The 27,045-nt window shown below is 29.2% G+C and overlaps 4 protein-coding genes across 6 annotated transcripts in view; 2 read left to right on the top strand and 2 right to left on the bottom strand.

The window, feature by feature from the left end:
• The window catches only part of LOC107074631 (uncharacterized), a 152,098-nt gene extending 143,071 nt beyond the window's left edge, over nt 1-9,027 (bottom strand). Inside the window, exons 1-2 of the mRNA XM_015336257.2 lie at nt 8,887-9,027; nt 3,875-4,000 (exon numbers count right to left, since the gene is read on the bottom strand). Of these exons, the coding sequence (XP_015191743.2) occupies nt 3,875-3,999 (125 nt within the window). The 5' untranslated portion in view covers nt 4,000; nt 8,887-9,027. The remainder of the gene's footprint in view (nt 1-3,874; nt 4,001-8,886) is intronic.
• On the top strand, nt 411-11,097 carry LOC149031959 (uncharacterized). 2 transcript variants are annotated; one of them, XR_016177146.1, is made up of 3 exons: nt 411-1,226; nt 1,488-1,822; nt 2,450-3,863. XR_016177146.1 is itself a non-coding variant. In XM_089174267.1 (2 exons), the coding sequence occupies exons 1-2, from the start codon at nt 1,173-1,175 to the stop codon at nt 8,999-9,001; spliced, it is 324 nt and encodes a 107-aa protein (XP_089030393.1). In that variant the 5' UTR covers nt 411-1,172; the 3' UTR covers nt 9,002-11,097. The 2 variants fall into 2 exon arrangements, 1 of the variants encoding a protein (XP_089030393.1); XM_089174267.1 differs by lacking the exons at nt 1,488-1,822; nt 2,450-3,863 and adding an exon at nt 8,732-11,097.
• A 776-nt stretch (nt 11,098-11,873) lies between these two features.
• Taz (tafazzin, phospholipid-lysophospholipid transacylase) lies at nt 11,874-16,672 on the top strand. The gene is made up of 6 exons (XM_015336306.2): nt 11,874-12,032; nt 12,097-12,441; nt 14,166-14,294; nt 14,658-14,901; nt 15,278-15,532; nt 15,611-16,672. The coding sequence occupies exons 1-6, from the start codon at nt 11,987-11,989 to the stop codon at nt 15,648-15,650; spliced, it is 1,059 nt and encodes a 352-aa protein (XP_015191792.1). The 5' UTR covers nt 11,874-11,986; the 3' UTR covers nt 15,651-16,672.
• Nucleotides 16,673-17,789: 1,117 nt separating this feature from the next.
• Nucleotides 17,790-25,880, bottom strand: LOC107064472 (PX domain-containing protein kinase-like protein). 2 transcript variants are annotated; one of them, XM_015317170.2, is made up of 8 exons: nt 25,093-25,878; nt 24,623-24,908; nt 24,126-24,550; nt 23,871-24,047; nt 23,393-23,803; nt 23,159-23,315; nt 21,582-21,796; nt 17,790-18,429 (listed from the first exon to the last, which is right to left on the bottom strand). In XM_015317170.2, the coding sequence occupies exons 1-7, from the start codon at nt 25,192-25,194 to the stop codon at nt 21,612-21,614; spliced, it is 1,743 nt and encodes a 580-aa protein (XP_015172656.1). In that variant the 5' UTR covers nt 25,195-25,878; the 3' UTR covers nt 17,790-18,429; nt 21,582-21,611. The 2 variants fall into 2 exon arrangements, with proteins under 2 accessions (XP_015172656.1, XP_015172665.1); XM_015317179.2 differs by lacking the exon at nt 17,790-18,429 and adding an exon at nt 23,048-23,092 and having other exon boundaries at nt 21,589-21,796; nt 25,093-25,880.
• Nucleotides 25,881-27,045: the final 1,165 nt, after the last annotated feature.

Genomic DNA, 27,045 nt, shown 5'->3' with positions numbered 1-27,045 from the left:
TTCAAAAGGTCTCCAAGTTTTTATCGAAGCCCTACAAAAGCCAAGGCAGCGTCACCGTTGAACCACATTCTTTTCCCTTACTGCTTTTCCTTTCCCCTACCTTTTCTTTGAATAACCTTGAACAAGCTCGCGTAGAAAAAGAACATCAAAAATAATTGATGCAATTCTTCAAACATGTTCCTTTTCGGTGCGCCGTTAAACGACATATTAAACATTCCAATAAAATAACCTTTGAATACTGGTATAATCAAGAGAAATTATTATATATCATGATCAAGTAAACGATTATGCTAAACAAAAAGCCTGTTAATACCTACGAACTAGTCTAATAACTACCCAAAGACCTCTTAAATTTACAATGTCATTTCATTCGGTTTTCATGTATTACAAGTTCCCTACTGAGAAGTATTTAACTGCATTATCCTCATTTTACATTCATCTACTTGTTTAATGAAGTCGCGAAGACTCGCTAAAAACTGGTTTACTATTTCCAACGCTGTATTATTCTAAGTTAGTTAAGAACGTATTTTGGTACAAATGGTTTTGATGGTTTGATCATGTTGAAATGAGTATTAAACTGATGGAAAACATGTAAACGTTTGGGAAGAACTACCTCGAAGGTAATTCCCGGTGGCTTTTGTAAGTGTTGCTTCAACACCATCATCATCGTCGTCGTCATCGTCGTCGCCGTCTCGGAAGAAAAAGAAAGAGAGAAAAGATAAACCGGAAATGCTACCATCGCGATCGCGAAAACGACCGAGCCAGTCGATAAAACAACGCAGCGGGTCTCTTCGGAATGTCTATTACGGGATACGTCTCTCTCTTCCTCTCTCTCTCTCTCTCTCTCTCTCTCTCTCTCTCACACACACACACACACACACACACACACTTCCCTATTTTTCTCTATTTTTTTCTACCTCCTATCTTTCTTTTTCTTTATTTCTTTCTTCCTCTGGTTATATCTACGATAATTACACTCTTCGAATGTCGCTGACGTTTCTTCGAAAGCCAACGAGCGTAACAAGATGAATTGACGTTTGAATTACAAGACGAGCGTGCAGACACTTGGCGACTAATACGTTCGACTCCGCAAGGTGCACGTTCCAATGATTAGCTTTTGGTTCTACGTTTGAATATCGGATTATCGGATTTTAAGTTCTTATCGAGTGCATATGCAGGATGATTATGTTCTTAATTGTAAAAATCAAGTTCCTGATTTTATATTAGTAAGTAGTAAATTGTAAATATATAAATGAATGCGAAGTTTCAACTATTCCAATTCTAAACATATTGAATATGATCAATTATTATACGTTTGAATTAATAATGAAAGTAAAAGCGTAATAAAGTACATATATTATCAGATAATTAAATTAAAATGTCAAAATTTTAGTCTATACTAATTTGACAAATTTTAATTTTTCTATAAAGAAACTTTGATTTCTAAATATACGTACAAAATTAATAAATTCTTCATAACCTCATAGAATCGAAGCTAAGTTAACGTGTATTAAATCTCTCTAAACTGTGAGATCAAATCTGAAGATAAATCTTCATTAATCTTAACGATGTATAAGTGGTGTACAAATCAGACTAAAAAGAAAATCAGACACTCTTCGCAACGTCCATGATTAAAAAAAAATGCAAGAGCAAAATCTCTTCGAACCCTGAAGATTTTGTTCACGAACGGAACGAGGAGGTTCGAAACCATCGAAAAGGGAGAAGATACATTACGAAAATAATGGCGTATGAACTAAGTTCGGAGCGTTTCGTGAACACGATCGAGGAGGCAGCTTACGAGGCAACATGATAGGGAGGTTCGGTATGTTAATTACAGAGCAACGTACGTCTCTCTCTCTCTCTCTCTCTCTCTCTCTCTCTCTCTCTCTCTCTCTTCCTATATGCGTTTCAAACCTCTTTCTTTTTCTTTCTCCCCTTGTTTCTTTTTCTCTCCCTCGTTGGCTCGTCGGTTGCCAGCCGATTCGTCTTGGAACGGCCCATTGCGCTGTTCTCGTTGCACGCAGAGTTCGCGTGAGACCGACGAGTCGACCCTACGACCCCGAAGCCGAGAAACGTTTCGTTTTGCCCTCTTTCGACCTTGCCTCCTTGTCTTCTTCATCTACCTGTCTTTCTCTCTCTCTCTCTCTCTCTCTCTCTCTCTCTCTCTTTCTTTTTCTCTTTCTCTTTCTCCTGAGCTTCTCTTTTACCTCGTTCACCACTGATATCTCTCACGGTGCGTTCGAGAAAAAAAAGAGAGAGAGAGAAAGATAGGACGAGATCGAAGAAATCAGTAGACAATTCATGGCTCATGTTCAAGCATGGTTCACGTGCCTAGTTATCAAAGATAGTGTCTGCGTTAGGTAGGTATTGCTAGTCTTAGCGGACCTTAGCGAACCAACTGTTACCATCACCTTCCCTTCTAATCGTGCTTCTGATCCTCTCCCTTTAGATGCACCGGTTATATTCAAGGAAAAATCAAGGTCGTTCTTGGTAGATAAACGCACATTTTGCTCGAAACCTTCTGCCTAAATCGTTACACATTTTTCACGGTACGAATTAATCGACTCTATTAAAATTGTGCACATAATCGTTATTATATCGCCTAACTGTGGCTCCTCGACAGTTTCTTTAGGTTTCATAATATCCTTAATCCTAAATAAATCTTTTTTCAGATTTTTATCATTATCTTACATCTTTAAAAATTTAATTGATCGAGATAGGTAAGCCGGTATCAACTAGACTCACAAATCAAATAAATATTCTTATATTATTAATTTGTTTTTAAAATATTGGGATAATTGATAGAAATAGACAACAGAAAATATTATCAAGACATTGAATTTAATCAGTAAAAAATATTCCTTTTTCTAATCGCTACAGCAATTCAAAGAAAAAAGGTAAAATAAGTGTCAAGTATTGTTGTTGATTTAAAAGTAATTTAACTTTGTTTTCTTTTTCAAATTATCAGAATGTATGAAAAAAATATAAAAGTTTTAACGTTTTGTTCTTAATTAAACGGCATTCCCCCTATTCTTATTAATGAATTCGTAGAAACACTCATCCATTTTTTAGAACAAAGTAAATTTTCTTAAGCTGAGCAAATCACTCTAAATGTTCAAGTATATTATATGTATACGTATAAAGAAATTTATTTATTATAATTACAGTACCTATATTTTTCAATATAAATAAAAAATAGAACAATACATTTTTTTTAATATTTAAATACTTTAACGACTTTTTTCTCGTATATATTAAATGCAAGAAAAAAAAAAAGATTAATTCAGAATAAACAGAAAGCAACCGTAGTATCTGCAAGAGCATTCAATGTTAAAGAGGAAACACGGTTGCTCTTGGCGTCGTGACAAAGCAGAATCACATGTTGCAGAACTTCTTCATAATATACAGCAGCAGGTAAGAGTAAAAATGATCAAAACGGAAGCCTTAAAGGAGAAAAACCCGCCCTTTTCGCTCACCCTTAACATACTCGTTTAATTTTCACAAACATTCAATGTAATAATATTGAAACAAATATACACATAAGCCATTCACAGGCTAAAATGATAACTCAACTATTAGAATCTTTTTTAAATTTTATTATAAAAAAACACATAATGAATAATTAATTTTTAATATTTAAAAAGAATATCCTCTCTTTATAATTAGACTTAACGCCACTAAATATAATAAGTATTATACAATTTTTATAACCATTCAACAATAAATGATACAAAAATGTATATTATTTTATCAATTTTCTCTGCTTTTTATTTAACGGAGTCAATCGATTTTGCAAATGAATAGCTGAAATGTATATTTATGTATACAAAATGCATACCTAAATATGCATTCATTCATTTATATTTGCGCTCACCTCCAAAAGTGTGGCACATAACCGGCAGGACACAAATCTCGACACTGGCCACAGGGTGCACCTTGATAAACAGCATTGTTCGACGAATAACCACTTGAAGGGGTATCTTGTCCCTGTGACAACATTCTGAGTAAACAAAAAAAGAAAATAAATTAATTCTGCAAATTAGTATAATAAATATACATAAAATTATAGGTATATTCGAATAATTTGATTAGAATTAATAAAAATACTCTAATTCCATATACATTGATAAAACCAATGTTTATGAATATATTATAGTCTAATTGTCAGTCATATATTATTTGTTTTTGAAAATAATTAAATTTCATAAGTAATTACATGAATCCAAAAAAAAGAGAAACTATAGAATGATAACAGTAAATATTTTTCTACATTTGATTTTTACCGTCATCATCGTTATAACTAAAAAAATTTCTTCAGAAGATAAATTCTGTTTACATAACTGTATTCATGCTAATATTTATTATTTTTGATAAAATGTTTTCTGATACAATAATGTTGTATTTCTACTGAAATTTCTCATATTACATTTTTATCATTAAACAAATTGTATAGATTTCCCGGGGCACTAAGATTGGGTAATATATATTTTGACTTCGTTGTTTGTTGTATGATTTCCCGCGCGGTCAATCTATAGAATACCCAAAGGGTTTTGGTCTATCTATAAAATGTGCTTCAGTGAAGTGTGTTAAGAGCAAGGGAAGAAGAGAGGGGTGTTGAAGTGATCTTCAGAGGAAGAAAGCTAAATCTTGAAACAATTTACCTGTTGTAAGTCAACCTATATAATTCTGCCTTCTTTCATATTTAACTCTTTAACTGCGGACGAATCCATCAATATAGACAGCGCGTTTTTCGCATGTCAGTCGCTTCGACTGGCTGTCTACCAGTGACAAAACCCGGAAATTTCATACCATTCTTACATTAAAGTTTAAAAAAATAAAAAATATCAATTTTTTTACTTATCTTAATTTAAGAATTAATCTATAAAACAGTAATAAAGATGTTATAGTACAAAAATACAGAGAACGTATATATACGCCTTTCATATATATACATGGACTTATGAAGGCGTATATACAGGGTGAATCTTGTAACTGGGACGGGTTATAACTTCTTTTTAAGTTCTATTTAAAAAATAAATGCAACTGCATCTAGCGGGTGCATCGATGCATTTCCAAAAAAAGTAAGGTCATAGAAAGGTAACATGTGTTGTGCCATATAACTTTTCCCTTTATTATTTTTTTCTATTGTTACTTAAAAAGAAGTTATAACCCGTCCCAGTTACAAGATTCACTCTTTAGACGCCTTTAGCAATCAAAGAGTTTTAAACAAGTCAATATGATTATTTTAATGTTTACCTAGTCATGTGACGAATTAAAGGATATCACTATAATAGGATATCACTAAGTAAGTATAAGTTTATATTAGGACTTTGAATATACAGATATATAAGTATCGTAAATAATTATAACTATCGTTCGTATGTAATAATAACGAGATCGAGACGACAAACGCTCGTTACATATATCTACTCCTCATTATGTCCTAACGATCGTAATATGGGAAATTTACAAAAGAGTGAGAGAGAGAAAGAGCGTGACATTTTTCACCAAATTTATACGTCGCACGATCCCCGAAGAGGAATTAATTAAAGGGCCCTATCTAATATGAGAAAATAAGAGGAGTTACGCCCATGGTGAATTAATAAAATCGAGGTCCGTAATTAACAAGTAAACGATGTCCCAGCGTGATCGCTGATCGTTATTGATTAAACGACACACACAATGTAATTACACCTCTCTGACTCAATTTTATTACGTTGAAAACAGTTCTCGCGCCTCATATCGACTAAATCGAATCTCACCATCAAATACATCCTTACTCTCTCTTTCTCTCTCTTACTTCCACCTTCACTATTTCTTTCTCTTATTATGCGCATAAATAATTTTCTTATCAGTCTGTAACGTCAATTTTTGATTTTCTTCTTTTCTTACTTCGCAAAAGTATTAACTCTTCACAAACTCAAAACGAATGATCAAAATAAGTATGCAGATATATATATATATATATATATATATATATATATATATATATATTTCTGCTCTTCTTCTTCTTAAGAAGAAGAAGAGCAGAATTCTTAATTTCTTTAATTAATATCATTAGGAGAATAGGATTTGTTAAGTATGAGTGCTTACAATTATAAATATAAATATAAATATATTTAAAAAATAAGACAAAAAATAACAAGTGTAAATGTAACTAACAATAAATAAAAAAAAAACTATTAAAAACTATAGCTATATATTATAGTATGTTGGACCACTTTTTCTAATTAAACGAGAATGAGAGTGAATAATAAGAGCAACAGAGTATATCTATACGTAAAATGAGTTAGGGACCTGAGCACTAGTAATTAGTAGTTTTTTGCATCATTAACGTTAAGTATGCCAACATATCTTATACGTAGTATATACTAACATTGACGATAATCATGGTATTTTAATGTCTTCGTGATCGCCAAGCACTTATGAGTGTTTTCCTCCGCGTACTTTATAATTCGCAAAGCGACCAATTAACATTCTCCGAAAAGTGGAAGAAAAAGAAGGTGCTTTTAACGAGATCGAAATACTTTCTAAACCATCTAAACCATAATATCTCGTTTTTATTTGTTCCTATGGTTATATTCGTAGAAAATCGTTTACTTTTTTCCCTTTCCTGTTACTTTCTTCGTTTACATTGTTGTCTTTCAACTTTTACAATCAATCGTAATTTCGTTAAGGTTCTCATCGAAACTAATTACATATAATAATTTCCTCACTAAAACATAAAAGAAATAATTTCCAGGAGATTCAAACTATCGCACATCTCGTTCAATCTTCGTCTCTATAAATACTTTCTCATGAAAATAGTCATTGCTTTCACTTTTACACATAATCAGAAAAGGAACACTACGAAATATGATTCGCGTTCAAACTCTCTGGTAACTTTCTCGCAAGATAAAGACGTACAATATCCCGCTGTGTTCGGTTGCTCTCGGAGGATGCTTCTCTGTAAGCAGCGAGAAAAGAGTACTTCGAAGGTATTCTGTTTCTCTTTTTCTCTCTCTCCCTCTCTTACTCTGTGGAAGTCAAACAAAAGCAGAACAAGTGCTTATAGAGTATTCATTTAATGTTTGACGGCTTTCGACTATGGCAAAGACCGTAACAAAGTATAATAAATTAAAAATAGAAGGAAGAAAAGTAAAAATATTCTTTGTATGTGTGTGATATATACAAAAATTTAATTAATAATAAATATCAAATGAAATAAACTTCTTCATTCCATCATAGTTTTTCAATTAAAGTAATTTTAATAAAACCTTTAATACAAAATTATAAATTCATCTGCTTGCTTCGTCATTCATTAAGGCAGGATTCTACTTTGTAATTTTTTTTTTTCAAATTTTTTTTTTCGATTATTCGTAAGTAAATACATTTAAGAATACTCTCTGAAAATTTCAAAACGATCAGAGCATCCTAACTGTACTTTTTCGTCCCTCGAATCTACCCGTGCGAGGGTAAAAAAAGTATTTAAAAAAACTTTAAATGCGTTTTTCTCGGAATCACATTTTTGAACCGCGTGTTGTAAAAATCTCCAAAACTAGCTATTCGATTCGTCTGAAATTTTTACCACATAATCTGTACACATATATCAACCGGTGGTAGCAGATTTATAAAAAAATTTTCATTCTAACTATTTTTTTGTAACAAAAAATGAGAAAAAAAAATGAGATTTTTTTGATAATTTTTTTTTCAACTGACGCCATTTTGTTATTTTTGCTTGTAAATGAAAAAATCTGCTACCACCGGTTGCTGTAGTCTTTGTGAACATAGAACTATTTGAGTTTTTCATTTCAGATAATCCGATGTCAAGATTTTTACAACACCGCAAAGGCTAGACTATTTTTAGGCGTTCAGTTCAAGGGCCTTTCCAATGTATATAGAGCGTATAAAATAAATTAAAAAAATTTGTTAATGTACTTTAAGAGTATATTTATGAAGCACAACAAACCCTACATCAATATCTTTCTTAGTTTTCTAATAAAAAATTGACAAAAATACCTATTTTTTCGAGCGACTAAAGTAGAATCCTGCCTTAAAAAAGCGTGATCTTCCGAAATAAGTAAACATAATTAATGCATATTTATGTAAAAAGCTATCTTTTAAATAAAAGGCGCAACATGACACAACCCCGTTATTTCAAAATGGGCTAGCTTTGCTAATAATTAATAAAACAATATTAATTTTAATGTAAACAATTATTTAACAAAGAATAGAAGTTTATTATTTTTCTAGATTTTATAACATAAGAGGGGATTCCTTTTTTTTATTTCAAAGGAAATTTAATTTTCTTATGGATTTGTGGTTTCTTAAGAATTAAAAATGTCATTTAATTGATTTTGAAAATGGCGTAACTCCAATCCTAGCCATCAAAAAATATTATTTCTTCAATAATACTAATTATGCTAATTGAGATAATAAATTTGACACATTTAGAAACCCAAACACATTATTCTACTATATATGTCATCTATTATCTATATTTTTAAATTTAATCCAACGCAAATCCTTCAATACCACGATTCGAACATAAATGGACTTATGCCACTTCCAAAATAAACGATTTATTTAATGTATTCCCTGATATCTATCATAGAAAACAAAAACGGCAAGAATCGAAGATTTCCTCTTGAAACACAAGGAGAAATAAAAAATTATTCCAGATGTGTAATGTGTTTACTGATTCAGCCAGTATATTGATAATATGTATGTACGCAAGCAATAAATTCGACAGGTTACTCTCGGTATGGATAAGGGATCTTCGATCGAGAGCATACACATATACGCTCATACTCGTGCCAAAAAAGAAGAAGAAGAAGAAGAAAAAGAAGACGAAGATGAAGAAGAGGAAGAAGAGATAAAAGAAAAGAAGAAAGCTTACGTATCTACCTATTGCTTTCCTCTTCGTACCAGTCAAGAGATGCTGTGCCGGCAAATCGGAGCGCGCGTTACACGGAATCCTTTTACTCGAGTTCCCCCTCCCGAAGATTTTCTCAGCTCCTGAACGTTCTCCAGCACCTCTTCAACTTCTAGATATGTTGATGTCTTTTATGTGGTAACAACAACGACGACGATAATTCCAACAACCATTGACTACTAAACGTCGGTTTCGAAATATTCTTCTGATCTGCTCTTTATTTCTCTTTATCTCACCTTTCTCACTAACACCAATACTCAAGCTTTTAACGTGAACCACAACACTACCTTCACCAGCACCTGCACAAGCATAAGCACCTGCACCTGCATTCGCGAAACGAAGAACCGGCAAATCCTGGCGTAGCAAAGCTACGCAAGATGATCGATGTTCAATTAGAAGGCTGCTAATCTCCAAGAAAGACAACGACAACGATAACGACCGGAATAACGAAAAGAAAGACAACGACAACGTTGAAAACGATGGCATTCTTGCGACATCGTCGTGCACTGCACTCCCGAGACGAGCCAAACGCTCGCTCGTTCCCTTGCTCACTTGCTTGCTTACTTGCTTCTTAACTCCTTTCTCTCTTCTTCCTGCCTTGGTCCCTCTCTCTTTCTCTTTTTTTCTTTCTCCTACCCTTTCTTCATCATTTTTTCCTCTCCTCTCGTCCCTTTATCCTTTCCTTTTCTCCATTACTCTCTCTCTCTCTCTCTCTCTCTCTCTCTTTCTCTTTTCTTCTTTTTTTTTATTTTACCGTAAAGATAAAATTCGGACGATCAAAAAACGTGGCCGACTTTCACGACCGCGAGGCCGATATTTACGATTTAATATTTAATACGTTTATACAATTTAACCACAAGAGAGAAGAAAGATATACGAAAAGAGATAAAAAGGAAAGGAGAAAGAAGAGAGAACTGATAATGAAGCATTTATTAAGACTAACAAATGGGTCTTTTCTTTTATATTCGAGATTTGCGAATTAAATAAAAAAAAGAAGGATGTAGCAAAGAAAAAGGAGGAAAAGATAAAAAAAATTCTTGGTTGTCGATATCGATTCGATGATCCCACAATCCCGCGTTAACACACGCACAGCCAAGAGACTCGAGCTGGACTGACCGCCAAGATGAGGCCCTTTTCCCCCTTCTACGTCTCCTCCTTCTTCTTTTCTCTGGCTTACAATCTCGGCCCGAAACCCCCTTTCTCCCCCACCATTCGCATGCCGCGGGGCCTTCTTCCTATATACGCCCTCCCATTCCTCTACCTCCTCCTCTTCTTTATTCTCTTCTTTATCCTCCCACCGTGATTCTTCACTCTATCTTTCTCTCGCTCGCAAATTCATTATATCCTTTTCCTTCTTCCTCGCGATACATCTCTCTCTCTCCCTCATGGTTCTTCCATACCGGCGAATCTATAAGACACGTGTAATTCAATCGGATAGCCACTTTTTAACAAAAATTAAGTAGAGTAATTATAAGGTATATAGATAATTTTATTAAAAAAAAGATTATACATCTTAAATCAGCGTTTTTCAAACCGTGTTCCTCGGAACATTAATGTTCCGTGAAAAAATTAATTGTATTATTTTCATTTGTTTTATTGAGAATAAATGTGTGTTATGTTTTCTTAACTCACAACTATTTGCTTAATTTGGTTAACATTAATTTACCCTATAAAATTACTAGGACTATTCTTTACAGTTTCAGAGTTTGTGAAGTATTACGTCATAAGAATAGTCTAAGAAATACTAATTCATTATCAAAAAAGAAATTATATATATAATTTCTAGTGTAAAAAACATGTAAACCAACATTAGTAAAAACCATTCAAGAATGAATTATCTATAGAGTGATTGATTACTGACTGATCGTTTAATTTTATTGTTATTAATAGTGAATAGTTTTTGTCTATTGAATTTAACTGTGGGATTTACTACTATAAATTGTTAATAATGCACTTTTAACAGACTTTTGCGTCATATCTGCATTTTGATATACTTATCAAATATGATTAAGTTATATATACACAATTTCTTGTATATAAACAGTGACTCTTATAAAAGAATACAATTGCTTCATAAATTTGAGGTTATATGAATTAATATTTTGAAAAAGAAATGTTTAAGAGAGGTTGCAATTCTATAGAAAAAATTCTTTTCTAATTGAAACTATTAAAAATATTTCAAGGTAATTTTCCTTTTTATTTTCTTCTTTTAATAAAACAATTATGTCTCTTTATAAAGTGAAACCGTTTTCAAAATTATTTCAAAGATCTGTTCCATAAATAGAAATACATTTATACATGTAAAGCTTACAACTATGAAAGTTACTAGATTATTATAATGTCTTGTTTATAAAATCAATTTAATTTCATTACGACTTTTAATAATATCGCGGTATAAGTCATTGTGATTATTTTTAAATTGACATTTAACGAGGATGGAAATAAAATCTTTAACTGATTTTCAAACTTCTATATTAGTCTTTCTCAAATACAAGTTTTTTTAGTATCAAGAGACTCTCTAAAATAAAATATTTTTTATAGAGGAAAAATAAAAAATAAAAATTTTTGTAAATCTATGATGATATCCTACATTTTGATTAATTACAATTAAGAACGACGAACTTAACATGAAATTGAGGAATTAGCGATAATACGATAATACCATAGTGATCATGAATGCCCAGGTACCGAGGTATCAGTATATTTGTTACATAAAGTTATTAATGTATATGGTTAAATTTACTCGTTTGAATTATTTATATTCATTGTTACTTGATGATAATCATGTAATATATATTAATATCTGATGCTACACATGTACATTATCATAGCGCTAAACAACGTGAACATTAAATTCGTAATTGTGTTTCATATTTGAATCCTTTTTATAATACAAAGATTCAATTTCTTTTCAGTATTTAATAATGAAACACGATGAAACTAAAAAATAAAATAAAGTTCAAGAAAAAACTTTACTATAATAAGAAATCTATACAAATGATCTGGTAGATTAATGCAATACTTAAAAGCGCGCCCTTTTCAAGTAATGCCATTTAAAGATTGATTTCACGCATGCTTCGAGGCGCTGTTTCCACCTCGCAAACGTCACGGGTTCAAGGTGCGTAATTTTATATATGAGTTAGATAATAAATACGACACCAATGTTTTTTTTTATTTTCCAGATCATATTGAAAAACAAATCTTTTACGTCGTTTTATTAAGGAGGAGTGTTATGATTCGATCGTCTCACGTGACGCACTTTATGAAAAATGGCGTGAAGTTGGCAGGAAGATGGTTGATCAGAATTACGAAAGAGTGGACGGTCCCTCGCGGGGTTACCGCTTCCCATTCCTTTGCAGAACTACATTACTTCGCTTTTCTTCGTTCACCGGAGTCAACGAAACATAGCAATATAATGTACGATATCAAGTGGATTATACCTAAACTCCGAACTCCAACAAAATTATGGAACATAGCAAGCAGTATAACCTTCGCCGCTGTTGGAATATTTTCAAAAATTCTTATAGGTATGCATCATTGTTACTATATACCATACATATTACGTAGTATTTTTTTATTTAATCTATTCTTTAAAATCACTTTTCTACATTTTCTCTATATTTTCCAAAATCTTGTGTTTTTTTTTCATATTTTTTTTTTATATTTTTTCTTTTTTGTTAATTTTCACAAGAATTTACAGAGAATTATCTATTATTGTTGACGACTATTTTTAAACAATACTGATTTTATTTATTCTTTAATGATTTGATCTCTCACTTGTACGAACACATTTGTTCATTTTATTTCTACTTTGGTCTATTATGATCTATTATATATTTAGTGATTCCTTGTGAAATCCTTTAATTCGTGAAATGACTAGCTGAACCCTGAAATAACTACACTGACCTATTTAAATATGAAAGAAGGTAGAATTACTTGTTTCAGCTTGATAATATATGAATATACAAAAGTTGAATAGTTAAAGTATTGAAATTGAAATTAAATCCATAGATAAGATCGGATGAGACAGCACAACTAATAGAACATTAGTTTGTAAAGTTCAAGAAGAGATAAGAACGGATAACTAAAAGTATTATTGTAGAAAAAAATGCAGACTTTAGACAGATTACATTTCAATCTTATATTTTAACTACTCGCCTCTTGTGAATTTATACGTATATAATCTTATGCATAACATAAAACTCTACTAATTTTAATGTATAAGAAAATTCTTTTTATATTCTTTTTCCCAAAAACATCTAGTTATTATGGGCTAAACTTAGAATTTTTATATTTATTATTTTGTATTTAATTATTTATTATTTATTTTTTAAATAAATTAATTTATAATATAAACTATAAAAATATTATAAACTTCAATAATTTATCTTTCTTAAATGAAATTTTTTTAATTATTACATGTAAGAGTTATGCGTATGTCTGTCCTACGTGATTAGATAAAGGTAATTTTCCTTTACTTATCTTAATACTTAAATTATTATTAATGAATTTCTCGCTTTTTTTTTAGAAATAATTACATAATTATAGATAATATACAATATGTATAAATATTTAAATATAAGAAATAATATAAAAATGAATTAATTTTTGTTGTTTCATGTCAATATAAAATTACAATATTAATCCTATTTAAGATTAAAAAATTATTCAAAATTCAATTCAATATTAAAAATCACTTGATTAACTTAATTTGATATAATTTACATTACTTAAAATTATTTTTTAACTACTTTTTAATGTTTATAAATAATTATCAATTTCATTAAGCACTTATTTTTTGTTACTAAAACAAGATTCTATACGAGCTGCTTACAGGCCAAAGCAATTAACTTCACTTTTATAATATTTTTAAATTTTACTATCAAAGTACTCTCTCTCTCTCTCTATTAGGATTTAATTTTTATATTTAAAATAAATGTCATTAATAATGAAATACTCAAAATTATTCAATAAGAACAAATTTTATATCGGTTCAATATTAAATAATAATTTATATTAATTTATCCATTTTTTTTTTTCATTTTTTTTGTTGAGTTAAATGATTTGACATATGAATGATTCATGTGTAAGTAATAATAATATATATATATATATATATATATATATATATATATATATATATATATATAATATATTATATAATAACTTTGTTTTAATATGAAAATAGAAATATGAATATATATGTAATACAAGTATCATTTTTTTAATAAAAATATTCTTTTGCATTAAGAATGGTTAAATAAAGCATTGGTGTACAACAAACATATCATTAACCGGGCCTTAGACGAACGACCAAAAAATGTTCCACTCATCACCGTCTCAAATCATCACAGTTGTTTCGATGATCCTGGCATATGGGGTAAGTTCAAGTTTTATTTATATCACTGCAAAAGCAAAATGTATGAAGCTTCGATCAATTTATCAATTATTTTTATTGCACAGCGCATTTGCTTGTTACATTGAACGTCTAAATAAATTATACATGTGTACAAATACGTACATATGTTATAAAGACTGTTTCCCTGTCTTTCTTTTTCCTCCCCTTTCTGTTTTTCTCTTTTTCTTTATCTTTTTCTCTCTTTTTTTCTTTTTCGTTTCTTGTATTCTGAATATGCCCGCAAACTCTCCCTCTGAGACATATATAATCTTTTCTTTCTCAGAATGACGTCGCTAAGCGATCGAATGAAAGAATTAAAGACAGAAAATCTCTGAACTCATTTAGCCACACTGGACCTGAGACATTTGCTGAATCGTCGTAAGATGAGGTGGTCGCTGGCTGCACATGACATTTGTTTCACGAATGTTTGGCATTCCTACTTCTTTATGCTTGGCAAGTGCATACCTGTCATACGAGGCAATGGTGTTTATCAAGAAGCTATTGACTTCTGCATCGAAAGGCTGGCTTCTGGAGATTGGGTCCACGTGTTTCCTGAAGGAAAAGTCAACATGTTTAAAGAAAATATGAGGTATATATATTTGTCATTACTTTTATTTTAATTATTCATATATTTATTTTTGCTTTTTGGAATAAATAAAAATATTATCTTTGAGAAAAAAAATTAATCCTTATACTATACCTTTAATCTATACCTTAAACTAAAACTGAAGAATAAAATCAACAAATACATCCTAATATTGTTACAAAACAAAAAGTACTAAATATGTGTGGGAAACTTTACATAACAACGGTATCATCTGAATTTATCAGTTTTTATTGTATAATTACAAAAACACAATATTGAAGTAGAATGCCTTTAGTTGTTATATAAGCAATGCTGATAATTGAAGTGTAAAAGGTTAAATATTAAGAACAATCATAAAAAAGTACATTTAATTTTTTAGGTTGAAGTGGGGCATTGGAAGATTAATATTAGAATCACCTGTAACACCTCTAGTGATTCCTATATGTCATCTTGGCATGGATCAAGTGCTTCCAAACGAACCACCTTATATGTTTAAAACACGAAAAAAGGTTACTATGAATTATGGTGAACCTATAGATTTTAGTGAAATGTTGAAGAATTTAAAAGAAACTAAAGCCACAGAAATAGAGGCCAGAAAAGCCATCACAGATCGTATTCAAGAAGAACTTTTAAGGTAAAGCTTTCTTGAAATATGTTTCTTTTTTACTGTATTTTTATTGAATTCTAATTTTATTTGTATTGTAATTTACAGATTAAAGGCAGCTACGGAAAAACTTCATGAAAAATTATGACAGCCGATACAATTTCGCTGATAATTTTTTCCTAGCCTTAATTATATATATATCAACAATAGAAACATGAAAAAGTATTGATGAAGATATACATTTAAAATTTTGCATATCACATTACTAATATTAACACAGTACGAAGTTAGATAAAACTATTCGTTTATAATATATAATTTTTGTTATATATTTCTTTTTGTTTTTTTGGAGTTTTCTCTGAATATTTCTTTAACATATGCATGATATTTACTAATTTCAAATGCAATTTATTTGTTAGTCATTTAGTATATGTATATATTATTTAATGCAATAATGATCAAAAGGCAAATAGGAAAAATTTATCAATATATTTAATCTGAATCTTCGTAAATAAAAAACATAATTTTTTAAGATTTAAAATGTAGATAATTTAAAAAATCCTATGACTTGTATTTTTAGTATGATTCGATGATTTAAAATTTATTTTAAGATAAATTATTAAAGTATCGATATAATTTCTTATTAATACAGTTATGATTGAAAATATATATAGTTATATATAGCCTTATAATTTATAATAACTCATTGAGGAATTATAACGAAATTAATTATTGTGAAAATAATTTACTACTATTAGCTACTCACAATATTGGCAACTACGATGACAACTATATTAAAATAAAATAATAATTCTATTGCAATTACTCAGTGTATAATTATCTAGAGGAATGTACGAATTTAATTATCAGCTTTTAAAAGCTTGTTCCTAATAGTAAGTTTATACCAATAATACAATTATAACGTTTTTTATTATTTGTTGATATTCATTCTCGTAAAGTATAGAAATTACTTTTTTTATACAAAAGAAATCAATGAATCATTTCAAACTAATTAAAAATAAATATAATATTATAACATACAACTTTACAACATAAATACTATTTTTATATATGTACGAAATAATAGACAGATCTTTTAACATACAATTTAGTATACAAGTGTTTTACATGTATAGTAAAATCTATATAAAATAAATATTCAAGAAATAATATTTATAGTAATTTAAAAAGGTTTTTATACAAAATAGAACATTTATGTTATTACGATTTTTATTATTTCTCAGTTTAAAGGAATAGAGACACCTATATTTACAATAATGCTTCACAGTAAAGATCATTTTTATAATCTTGTAATATTTCTCTAATTTATATTGTTTTATAATGTTTTTTTATTTATTTATTGTATGTTATTATTTTAAAGAAACGTATTGGAAACCAAATATATAAACTTTAGAATAGTTTGAAATTGATTACTAATGAAATTAATGAATTATGTATGCATAATTTATATTTGTTTTTATTAAAAAAGTATTGTTGAAAACCTGTTACATTTATTAATAATATATATAATTAAAAGAAAAACAAAATATTAACATTAAATTATAATAGTAATCAAATAGTTATCAAATTAATTCTTATTTAATGAAATAACATTATCAATATTGTATAGATTATTTTTTAAATGTCAATAGAGCATTTATTTTAAAATTTGCTTTCACGTTACTGTAAGTATAAGTTTAGTTATATTTATACTTTGTATATTTCATTATATATGGCTTTTTGTATGTGTCATTTTTAGTATAATCAAAACTTTATTATTGTAACTATTGTTATTTTTTTTATTGTTTTATTTATTATTTCTATTAAAATAAATGTATGTAACAGCTATAAAAAGATCTTTGGCTAAGTCAAAGCATTAAAATTCTCTCACATTTTATTTTCTAAACTGATTTGAGTTAAGACAATTTTAGTTTCTTCAATGTATAAGGATTTTTTCTTAAAATTTGTCATTATACACTATTATTATATATGTTTAAGAAATGTATTTTGTTTTGATATGGAATAATTCGAATATTTTTTAACGTTCTTGAATACATCGACGTAACTATGGTAGCACAATAACATTCTACTATAAATTAATATTTTCAATATATTTGTGTTTCTGCTTAAGTAAGTTGTACAAACTACTTGACATTTGGATACAATTATTAGAGCCATACATATAATATAGTTGTTTCTATAATTTTTAGAGTGACATCAGAATATATATATATGTATATATAATTTTATTATAATAATAATAAAAATAATAATTGTTAAGAAAATCTGAAGATAGTTGCTTTTTTGTTAAATATATGAATCTACCTGTTTAAAGTGTCACTAAAATTTTGTTTCAATCGTTGTACACAAGTATATCAACATTGAAGCAAAAATGAATTCTTTTCATATTTATTAAACTCATTAAAATACAATTTATCATGAAATTGTCTTCTCTCAGTAGTCTTCATTTTTGACTTTAGAGACATTTCAAAGCCTTACATACAAGACACTTATGCGTATTAAAATAATATTTATATTATATTCTCCGATTTAGATGATCGATAGTTAAAACAACATTCAATTCTTATCCTATTGAGATAGTATATTCTATAAACTAATATTATCATAAATTTATCAATGCAATAATTACGTATGTCTTGGCACATTTTTCTATTTATGAAATTGGTAATGGTCTTTTATAAATGATACAAAAACGACATACGATACTCTTCTCATCATACATTTCGCATACATAAACATAAATTACGTATTTTTATCATTAAGTATAAACATTCAATAAAAAACAAAATAAAACTAACAAAAGAAATAACTAGAATAAAGTATTATCACACTCTTGACACATATTGTTCTTTATCTATGCATAATATTCCATAACAAGAAAGTTCTGGTTTATTATTCTGAAATATCTAGAATAAAAAAAGAAAAACAATTTGATATAAAAAATATTATTATATATTTTTAGCAATTTCAAATACTATTAAGATATGACATAATTGCTCCAACTATTATATCTTTGTTCTTGGACGGTTTTTAAAAGGAAAAGACAATAAAAATACTTTTTTTGTAAGATTTTGATAAAAACAATTGATGTTTAGATTTTCACTATGTTGCCTATATAAATATGAATTCAATTTAAAAAGTTATAGAGATATATACATATGTAGTCCTATGTAAGCACTTCTTTTAGTTATTGATGTTTATTTCTATCTGGTATTTTATATGCATATTATAATGTACACAGACAATAGGAGATAAGAAACCAATCATATTCATGTAATCATCAAGTTTTTGTTATCTTTGTTAAGATTATCATTGTAATCATCAAGTTTTTGTTATCTATACTCTATAATACATATATAAAAGTGTTCCAGTTTTATTTCACAAAATTTAACCAGCATATTTTATAAATAAAAATAAAAAGAATATTATATATAAACATGAATTCCTAAATGTTTAATTAAAAAATTATGGAAAAAATACGAAATGATAATGAATTAGTATTTTATTGACATAATATAAGGATTATTTAAATCTATTGATTTATATCGAATATAAATATCTATTTGAATATGCAATAATAATATATTCGGACCTACCAATATCTCTGTATAATATGAAAAGTGTCCGTCGAAATTGAACCAATTGAGGTGGCGCCACATTAGCATCATGGTAAATTTTAAAGGAAGCGCCAAATATTATTAGAGTAGGATTGAGAAATAAACAATTACAATACACTTACAATTGCTACATTCATACCATACCAAGTGTCTACACCAGCGCCATTCTGGAAGGTTTCTGAACTGTTATTGACAGAAAACGCTGGACACTTTTTCACATTTTCTTCCATAAGAGATTTTACTCCTTACCTCTACCCTCCATAATTCGGACCTAAATTTTTATCTGAAAGATTACCTGTACAGTTTTTTTTTTTAATTTCCTACTGAATAGCATATAGGTAGAATTGATAGGGAGTAATTCATTATTATTTTGTCAACATTTATGGATCTAATTAAATGGTTATTTCGTATATTATGCAAAACTTTTTTTTATTTCACTTGCATAAATATAGGCTTTTTCTATGGCGTATTTTTAACGCTTTTTAATCTGCAACAAAAATCTTGAAGAAGAATAGTATTAATGAGTGGGGAACAGGAAAAACTTTCAAAAACCTATTAGATTTGGAATTTGCAGAAATAAACCCCATGAATGGATTAAGAAGACTACGGGTCAGAGGTGTAAAACTGAAAATTAAATCGAAAAGAGATTACTAGAAGATAGTAGAAGATAGGTAATAAATTATATTTTTCGTAGTTACTAGTCCTGCATTCATAATAATGGAAAATTTTGAAATGAAATTATAATTTGAACCAACACAATCTATTCCTATATGGTATCAAACAAGAAAGCAATTAGTTGTCAACTCTTATTTATGTTATAACTTTTTAATAAAAAAATTTCAAGAGTTCATGTGTACATATATAATTTCTTCTTTTTTTTTACTCATAGAATGTGCTGATAAAATTTGGTTGAAAAGAGGTGGAACAGCCTATATATATATCTTTTAGAATTTTCTTAGAATTTTGTTATAATATAGGTGGTTACTATAATTTGATATACGTATAATATAAGTTTAGATACATTGCACACAAAATTTCTCTGAATACAATAATAAAAGATATATAAATAAATATATTAACATTTATATTATATGTATTTCCTTTTTTATATGATATGATTAAATAGCATATGTAATATAAGTTTAGATAGATTGCATACAAAATGCTTCAATAAAAAAAAGAAAAGATAAAAGACACATAAGGACATACTAATATTCATATTTCATATATCTGTATTTCTTAACACGATTAATTAAATATCGTATTTATCTCGTATGTGTATTCGTCTTAATATTTGTCTCTTTCAAACATATACTTTATTTTGAAATATTATATAAAGCATTTCATAAATTATTAATATTTTTCAAAAAAATTGCATGATCATATATTTCTTATTTTATAGTTTTTTTAAATTTTACGATTTATTCAAGATCTTTTAATTAGAATACTGTATATGTAATTATATATTTAGATATATATATATATAGTAGTAGTATTTGCAATACTAAATAATTTAAAAATATTGTACTTAAATTTTTTTACATAGAACAAACATTTTTTTAACACTTAACGGACGGGTCGAATCTGCTCTGTCTTTCTTAGTTTCCGGGCATTTTTCAGGAGAATTAAATAAACATGAATGTATGGATTTAAAGCGTTGTAGTTTTATTAAATCAATTATATTTCTTATAATATTTTATAACAGTATTTATACCTGTAATTGATGATATCATGAAACAAAAATTTTAACAAAAAAAAACCGACTTAAAAAGAAAATTATTCCAAAACAAATTAATATGCACTAAAAAGTAAAAAAATAATTGCGTATTCTTCTACAACTTAATAATCAACTTACTTTTTCTACTCATCAATATGTAGGTACGATCTATGTGTTTACCACGCAAGAAGGTAGGTAGGTACCTACCCAAAACCTACCGACTCGGATTGATTCACGATCGCTTATCAAACAAAACACCTGAATAAAAAAAGAATCATCGAAATCGGTTGGCGTGATATTGAGTTATTCGTCCATTTGTCGCGCACATACTAAATGTAAATTTAAGACTTATATGGTTTTCTCATGGATGCCATTGTCAGAATTAGACCAAATTGAAATAGGACCACACGGGAAGCATTAGCTTTCAAATAAAAAAAAAATCATCAAAATCGGTTAACCCAGTCGAAAGTTCTGAAGTAACAAACATAAAAAAAAATTCAGTTGAATTGAGAACCTCCTCCTTTTTTGAAGTCGATTAAAAATAACAATGAACATAAAAGAAAACCCTAATGCAACATACTAAAAATTTATGGAAAAACGTAAATCTACGTGGCCCGTCCTAGGAAGTCACAACAGAAAAACGTAAATCTACGGGGCCCGTCCGTTAAGTGTTAATTTAATAAAATCACATGTTCTTTTAAGAAGAAAAAATAACTTTACTTACGAAATAATTTGTTCTTTGTGAGAAGGTTTTTTAATGGTTACCATTAACAATTCTACGAAGTTTGCTTTTATCAAAAGAACAGATACTTCCGAGTAAAGCTGAACGTTCGTTGCCTGCTTTCGATATACGTGGCTCTGTTCCACCAGAGGACACAGGTACTGGTAATGGATTGATGTTTTTAGTAGGTACATCAGCGTGTGGCATTTCTGTAGAACCTTAGATTTAAAAAATATCAATGTTTATTATCTTTATAACGACATGAATTAAGTTTTTGTATACTATATAATTTTATAAGTCTTGAGAATATAAATATATATAAAGTAAATTATAAACATTAACTAAATATATTCATGTGAAGATACTATATAATACATTTTTTGCTATAAAAATATATATAAAGTTTTAAAAAAAAAGGTTTGCAGAACTATAAAAACATAGATTAATACTTGTTAAGCCGACTAATTAATGCTTAATTAACATAGGCTGAAAAATTGACTTCGACAGAATTAGAAGTGATTTTCAATGTTTGTAATAAGAATGACACTTCACATCACCCTATATAATGTGTCAAAATTAACCTCTGAACGTTCTTTTACCTTAATATTTACAAACAGTATTCTACATGTTTTGCTTAGCTTAATAGGTACTTATTTATAATTGTTACTGTAAATCCTGTATATTATTAATGTGAATTGTAAATTTTGAAAGTAAACTCAAAAAAAAATTAAAAATATATTTAAATTAAAAGACTAGCAAGGCCATATAACCAAGGCCAAAGTTTTATTTGAACATTATTTTATAATGATTATAAAAAGAAGTATATTTTTTATCATGTATTTGCCTGACATGTATTTCTATATTTGTTAATATAATATATGTAAGATACCATTTATAAATACCAAAGTAAGAGTAAGATAAACAATTCTTGTTAATCTTCTATTTGACTAAACATCTTTTAATTAGCTTACTAATTGTAAGTTTTCTCTTCCAAGTTCTGAAATTTTTTGTTAATCCTTTGCGGTTGGCAGATTTCGCTTTTGAGAGTACCAGCAGTTCGGAGCAAATCTAACGTTTCACAATTAACTTTCCAATTTGTTGAAACTGATTTGTTGTGTTTTTACTACTTATAATACGTAAGAATACACAACATTTTTAATCTCTGTAATGTTTTAAAGAAAGGTATTTTGCGAAAAAATCACCGATTTGAAGTCCTGGATTTTGAGTACAAGTATCATAGTACGATTTAAAAATGTTCCTGCTACAGGAATACCGACCGCAAAGGGTTAATATTCTATTTATATTTTTATCATGCATAAAGGTTTATAAACAAGAAATATTATTAAAATAACTTTCATATAGTGTATATGTTTCTTAATATATATAAGGTATTTAATTCTGTATGCATATATACATGCGATGATATGGAATAAATTTAACAAACATGAATGCACAAATGAACGACCTACGTGAAAGAAATGACCGTAGTATGCGCCATCAACTTTTGTGCCCAGCTGATTAAAAAAGTGAACATTGATTAGTATTAATGAAGGTAATAGTAATAGCTAAGGTGAACTTACCAAGTGATGGAGGCGTTAACGTTCCAACACTAGTAGCTGTAGACGTACTCGTAGGGCTATCAGGTCTTTCTGAATTTTTACCATTTATTTGTTTTGTTCCATTTGTTCCCAATTGATTAGACATTTGTTGTTCCTGTGCTAATTTTTGCTCCTTTTTCTAATACAAATAATAAAATTTCCATCAATATAAATCAAATGAATATACATATATCTATATAAAACTAAGAATTTTACCAATTTCTGTTTCCACTTTTTCCTTTCTTCATCGGAACTCATCATTCCTTGAACTCTCACAAGTCTCTTTTGATGTCTAACTACCTTTTGTTCTTCTCTCAACCTTTGTTCTGCCTTATTCATTGCTTCTTGCAAAGCTTCCTTCAAATGACTACTAAGCTTAAAATGTGGTTTTTCTATAGAACCAATGGCAAGACTTGCACGATGTACTGTTTCAAAAAATGGATGTTCTAGCAAATGCTGGACCTTAGGCAAGTCCTGTTTGAGAGCCTCTGGAGATAAAATAACCTCCAATAGATTTTTCAACATTATATCGCAATTTGGCATTTCGGAACACATTGCTTCCAATAATGGTCTGCCAAATGCCATTTCATATAATACATGTCCAAACGAATAGACATCAACTTGAGTCTAAAGAAAGTTACTTCAGTCATTTACATAGAACGATTCGGCATTAATTATTTAGTATTTAACTAACCGTAGCATGGAGCTTTCGTCTTTGAACAACGTAAGGCCTATAAAATGCTGGTAAACCCAAAAGGCCATTCTCTATATCTAATAACTTAGCACATCCTTCAGTTAATAATATGTTACCTGTATGTAGATGCCCATAAGGTAATCCTTTTTCATGTAAAAAATTTAGTGCCTCCAAAATCTGTAATATGATACTTTAAATTAGCAATTATAAATTTTAATATTTGTTTTTTTACCTTGAAGGTCAATATTTACTAACCTGATAACCATAAGTAGTAATTTCAGACAGTGTGAGTGACTTAACTTGTTTTGGATTTCCATATTTTTTTATAAACGACTGCTTAGGTTTGGTCATACAAAGTATATCACGCAATGTACCCATTGAACAAAAATTTCTTATCATAAGAGCTCCATTCTCTGTTACATGCTGGTGTACCATTGGTTCGATGTAATTATGTTTCAAAGTGCCTAGACTCTTGAAAACTCCTTGCATGTCTTTATCCTGAAGATGCTTATCTGGTCCAAATTCTACCCAAGCAAGCAAATATTCTTGCTTTGGATGTTGACGATTCTTAACAGTATAGTAATATTTTTTTAACCGCCATCCCATATCAGGAATAGCTTTTCCAACTTCAAAATTAGCATCACTGCGTAAAGCTAGTGACACTTGCTGTAGTGCTATTTCTATAAAAGAAGAAAAAATTATACGCACGTATGTAAAATATACAAATAAACAATATTTTGAATCTAATTTACCATGTAATGGCGTTGTATAATTATCAGGATCTAAAAATTTTTTCATGGGAAGAGATGATGCCAATATGGGATTCATTAGTACAATATTTAAATAATTCTGTAAAGCTAGTTGACGTTGAGCTATAAAGTTAGGCTCCATGTTCCCAATGATCTTTTTAGGAGGTAATGGCAAGTCAATGCCTGATACTGACAAAACTGCATTAAGCTGAACAAAGTCATTGTAACGTCTGCTCACTCTCCACGTTTTTTCAGGTAGAGGACCACGTTGTACTCTAATCACATACTCCTATATAAACAATAAAGGAACTATCAAATATAAACATTAAAACTTATCTAATCAAAACTAAACTAATCAAGATTATGCTTGTTATTATACTAAATAAAAAAAATACATTATAAAATCAATATAGAAAATAAGCCATAACAACAACTAGTAACAATTACTAAATCGTATTAAATGAGCAACTTACCGTATGTCCGTCGATTGTTCTAGCATTTTCAATAACACTTGTCAGCTTTTCTGTATCATCTAGCAATATTTTATTTGTATACCTCTTCTCAAATAAAGCCATTGATTGATACTAATCCGATGAAACGCAGAGCCCGTAAGAGGCGATCTGCGATAATAAACCCCACGCGTAACCAAACATGACGTGCTTCAGCTTCATTTCAGCATTGGTAAGCGTAAATTCAGTGATAATATCGTCCTCACTGTTATCGGATACAGCCTCTAAAGTGTTAATTTCGCTGACAATTACATACGTGATTTAGTTAGAACACCAACTCGTAAAAACTATCTTATTATTCGGTCGCCCACTAATGTCACAAGTGAGAACTATTACCTACTACTACCTGTTCTAAATAAAACGCAACTTGCAAACAGATGGATTATAGATAATTCACGATTATAAGTAATTTGTCTTTCTTTGATTATATCATGTACATAACGAGGATATTATTATTAAATTATTTTTCTAAATAATATTTAGATTAAAATTGAAATGTTTTTAAGCTTCGCCCGTGTATACGCTTTGTATCAAAAGTCATCAAAAGGTTAATGAAAATTAGATGATAAAGAGAGAGAGAGAGAGAGAGAGAGAGAATCTGTGCTAGGGACCCTATAGGAGGGACGCGCCAAAGAATTTTGGGGAACAGGAACTTATGTAGTCATGTGATTACGCGCGAATGAATCAAACATTTTAAATAGTATAAAAGTTGTATATAGTATAGTGAATAGTGGTGAATTGGTTTGAAAAAATTATGAAATAATGAATTGCATCAAATATAGAAAAAAAATGAACCATATTTAATGATAATTAAAAATTTATATTAAAATAGAATAGGTTACACAACAAAATTATTATAAATTCAAAAAGAAAGATTCAATTAAGTTTGATTTGATAAAAGGCATTACAGTATTTTGAAATTTCAAAACAATTTGTAGAAATTTATACAATTTTGATAAATACAATTATCTACTATATATATTATATTTACAATTATTTTAATCATTCGTACAATTTGTTTTTAACCCCTTAACCTACGATTTATGTTCGAAAATTTAGGGCCGAAAACGTAAACAAGTTCACGCAGCCTTCGAGCTATTCGCATGACTTGAGTAATACACTGATCGAGCAAAACGTAAATATTATGGGCATCGCTCGTTGTAGGAAGGTCGCGGTTAGTAAATAACACAGACAGAGCTCGTGATGTATTCCTATTATCTTTTCGTATCGTGATCATCGTACTACGGGCTATGCCCGTAGTATTTACGTTTGGCCCGATCATTGTACACGGGCTATGCCCGTAGTTTTAGGTTAAGGGGTTAATTTCCAATATTAATAAGTCAGCTAGAATTCCTGGGTATTATATCTTCATAACTATCCACAGCCATTACTTATACATACTAAAAATAAACATGGCTGCGAAATTTTCAGTCAATAGCAACTCCAGCAGTATGTATGGCGCGTCCCTCCTAAAGGATCTCTACACTGTGCTAGGGACCCTATAGGAGGGACGCGCTATATACATTGCTGGGGGACAGGAACTCGTGTAGTCACTTGATTGCGCGCGAATGATTCAAACATTTTAGTCTGTAAACAAACGATAAGTTATAGGTTAGGTTTGTACATTTATACTTGTAATTATTAAATGAGTAAATGAAACTTACACTTAGAAAACTACTAAAAAAAACAAAACAATTAAACATAAATATCACAATAAAAACTATAAGTATTCCAAACTGAAACTAACCACAGCTGTTAATACATACTAATGATAAACATGGCTGCGCGATGCAACGGAAGCTGTCCCCCCACATTTTCAGCCTTGCAATCTACATGGCGCGTCCCTCCTATAGGATCCCTACAGACTGAGGCACCACCTAGTGGTATATATTGAAAGTTTGTGAAAGTATTTATGTT

Source organism: Polistes dominula, unplaced genomic scaffold (genome assembly GCF_049000335.1).
Source record: "Polistes dominula isolate Pdom_NZ unplaced genomic scaffold, Pdom_raw_medaka contig_168, whole genome shotgun sequence".
Lineage (NCBI taxonomy): Eukaryota > Metazoa > Arthropoda > Insecta > Hymenoptera > Vespidae > Polistes > Polistes dominula.
This window is presented reverse-complemented; position numbering and strand designations above follow the sequence as displayed.

Excerpts from the sequence above, each read along its gene's own strand:
- LOC149031959 (XM_089174267.1), top strand. The coding sequence starts at position 1,173 with ATGCAGGATGATTATGTTCTTAATTGTAAAAATCAAGTTCCTGATTTT. Across the intron at positions 1,227-8,731 it reads AAGTTCCTGATTTTATATTA|GTTACTCTCGGTATGGATAA; the intron begins GTAAGTAGTAAA and ends TAAATTCGACAG.
- Taz (XM_015336306.2), top strand. The coding sequence starts at position 11,987 with ATGCTTCGAGGCGCTGTTTCCACCTCGCAAACGTCACGGGTTCAAG. Across the intron at positions 12,033-12,096 it reads GCAAACGTCACGGGTTCAAG|ATCATATTGAAAAACAAATC; the intron begins GTGCGTAATTTT and ends TTTATTTTCCAG. Across the intron at positions 15,533-15,610 it reads ATTCAAGAAGAACTTTTAAG|ATTAAAGGCAGCTACGGAAA; the intron begins GTAAAGCTTTCT and ends TGTAATTTACAG.
- LOC107064472 (XM_015317170.2), bottom strand. The coding sequence starts at position 25,194 with ATGGCTTTATTTGAGAAGAGGTATACAAATAAAATATTGCTAGATGAT. Across the intron at positions 24,048-24,125 it reads TTACTACTTATGGTTATCAG|ATTTTGGAGGCACTAAATTT; the intron begins GTTAGTAAATAT and ends ATCATATTACAG. Across the intron at positions 23,804-23,870 it reads GACGAAAGCTCCATGCTACG|ACTCAAGTTGATGTCTATTC; the intron begins GTTAGTTAAATA and ends AACTTTCTTTAG.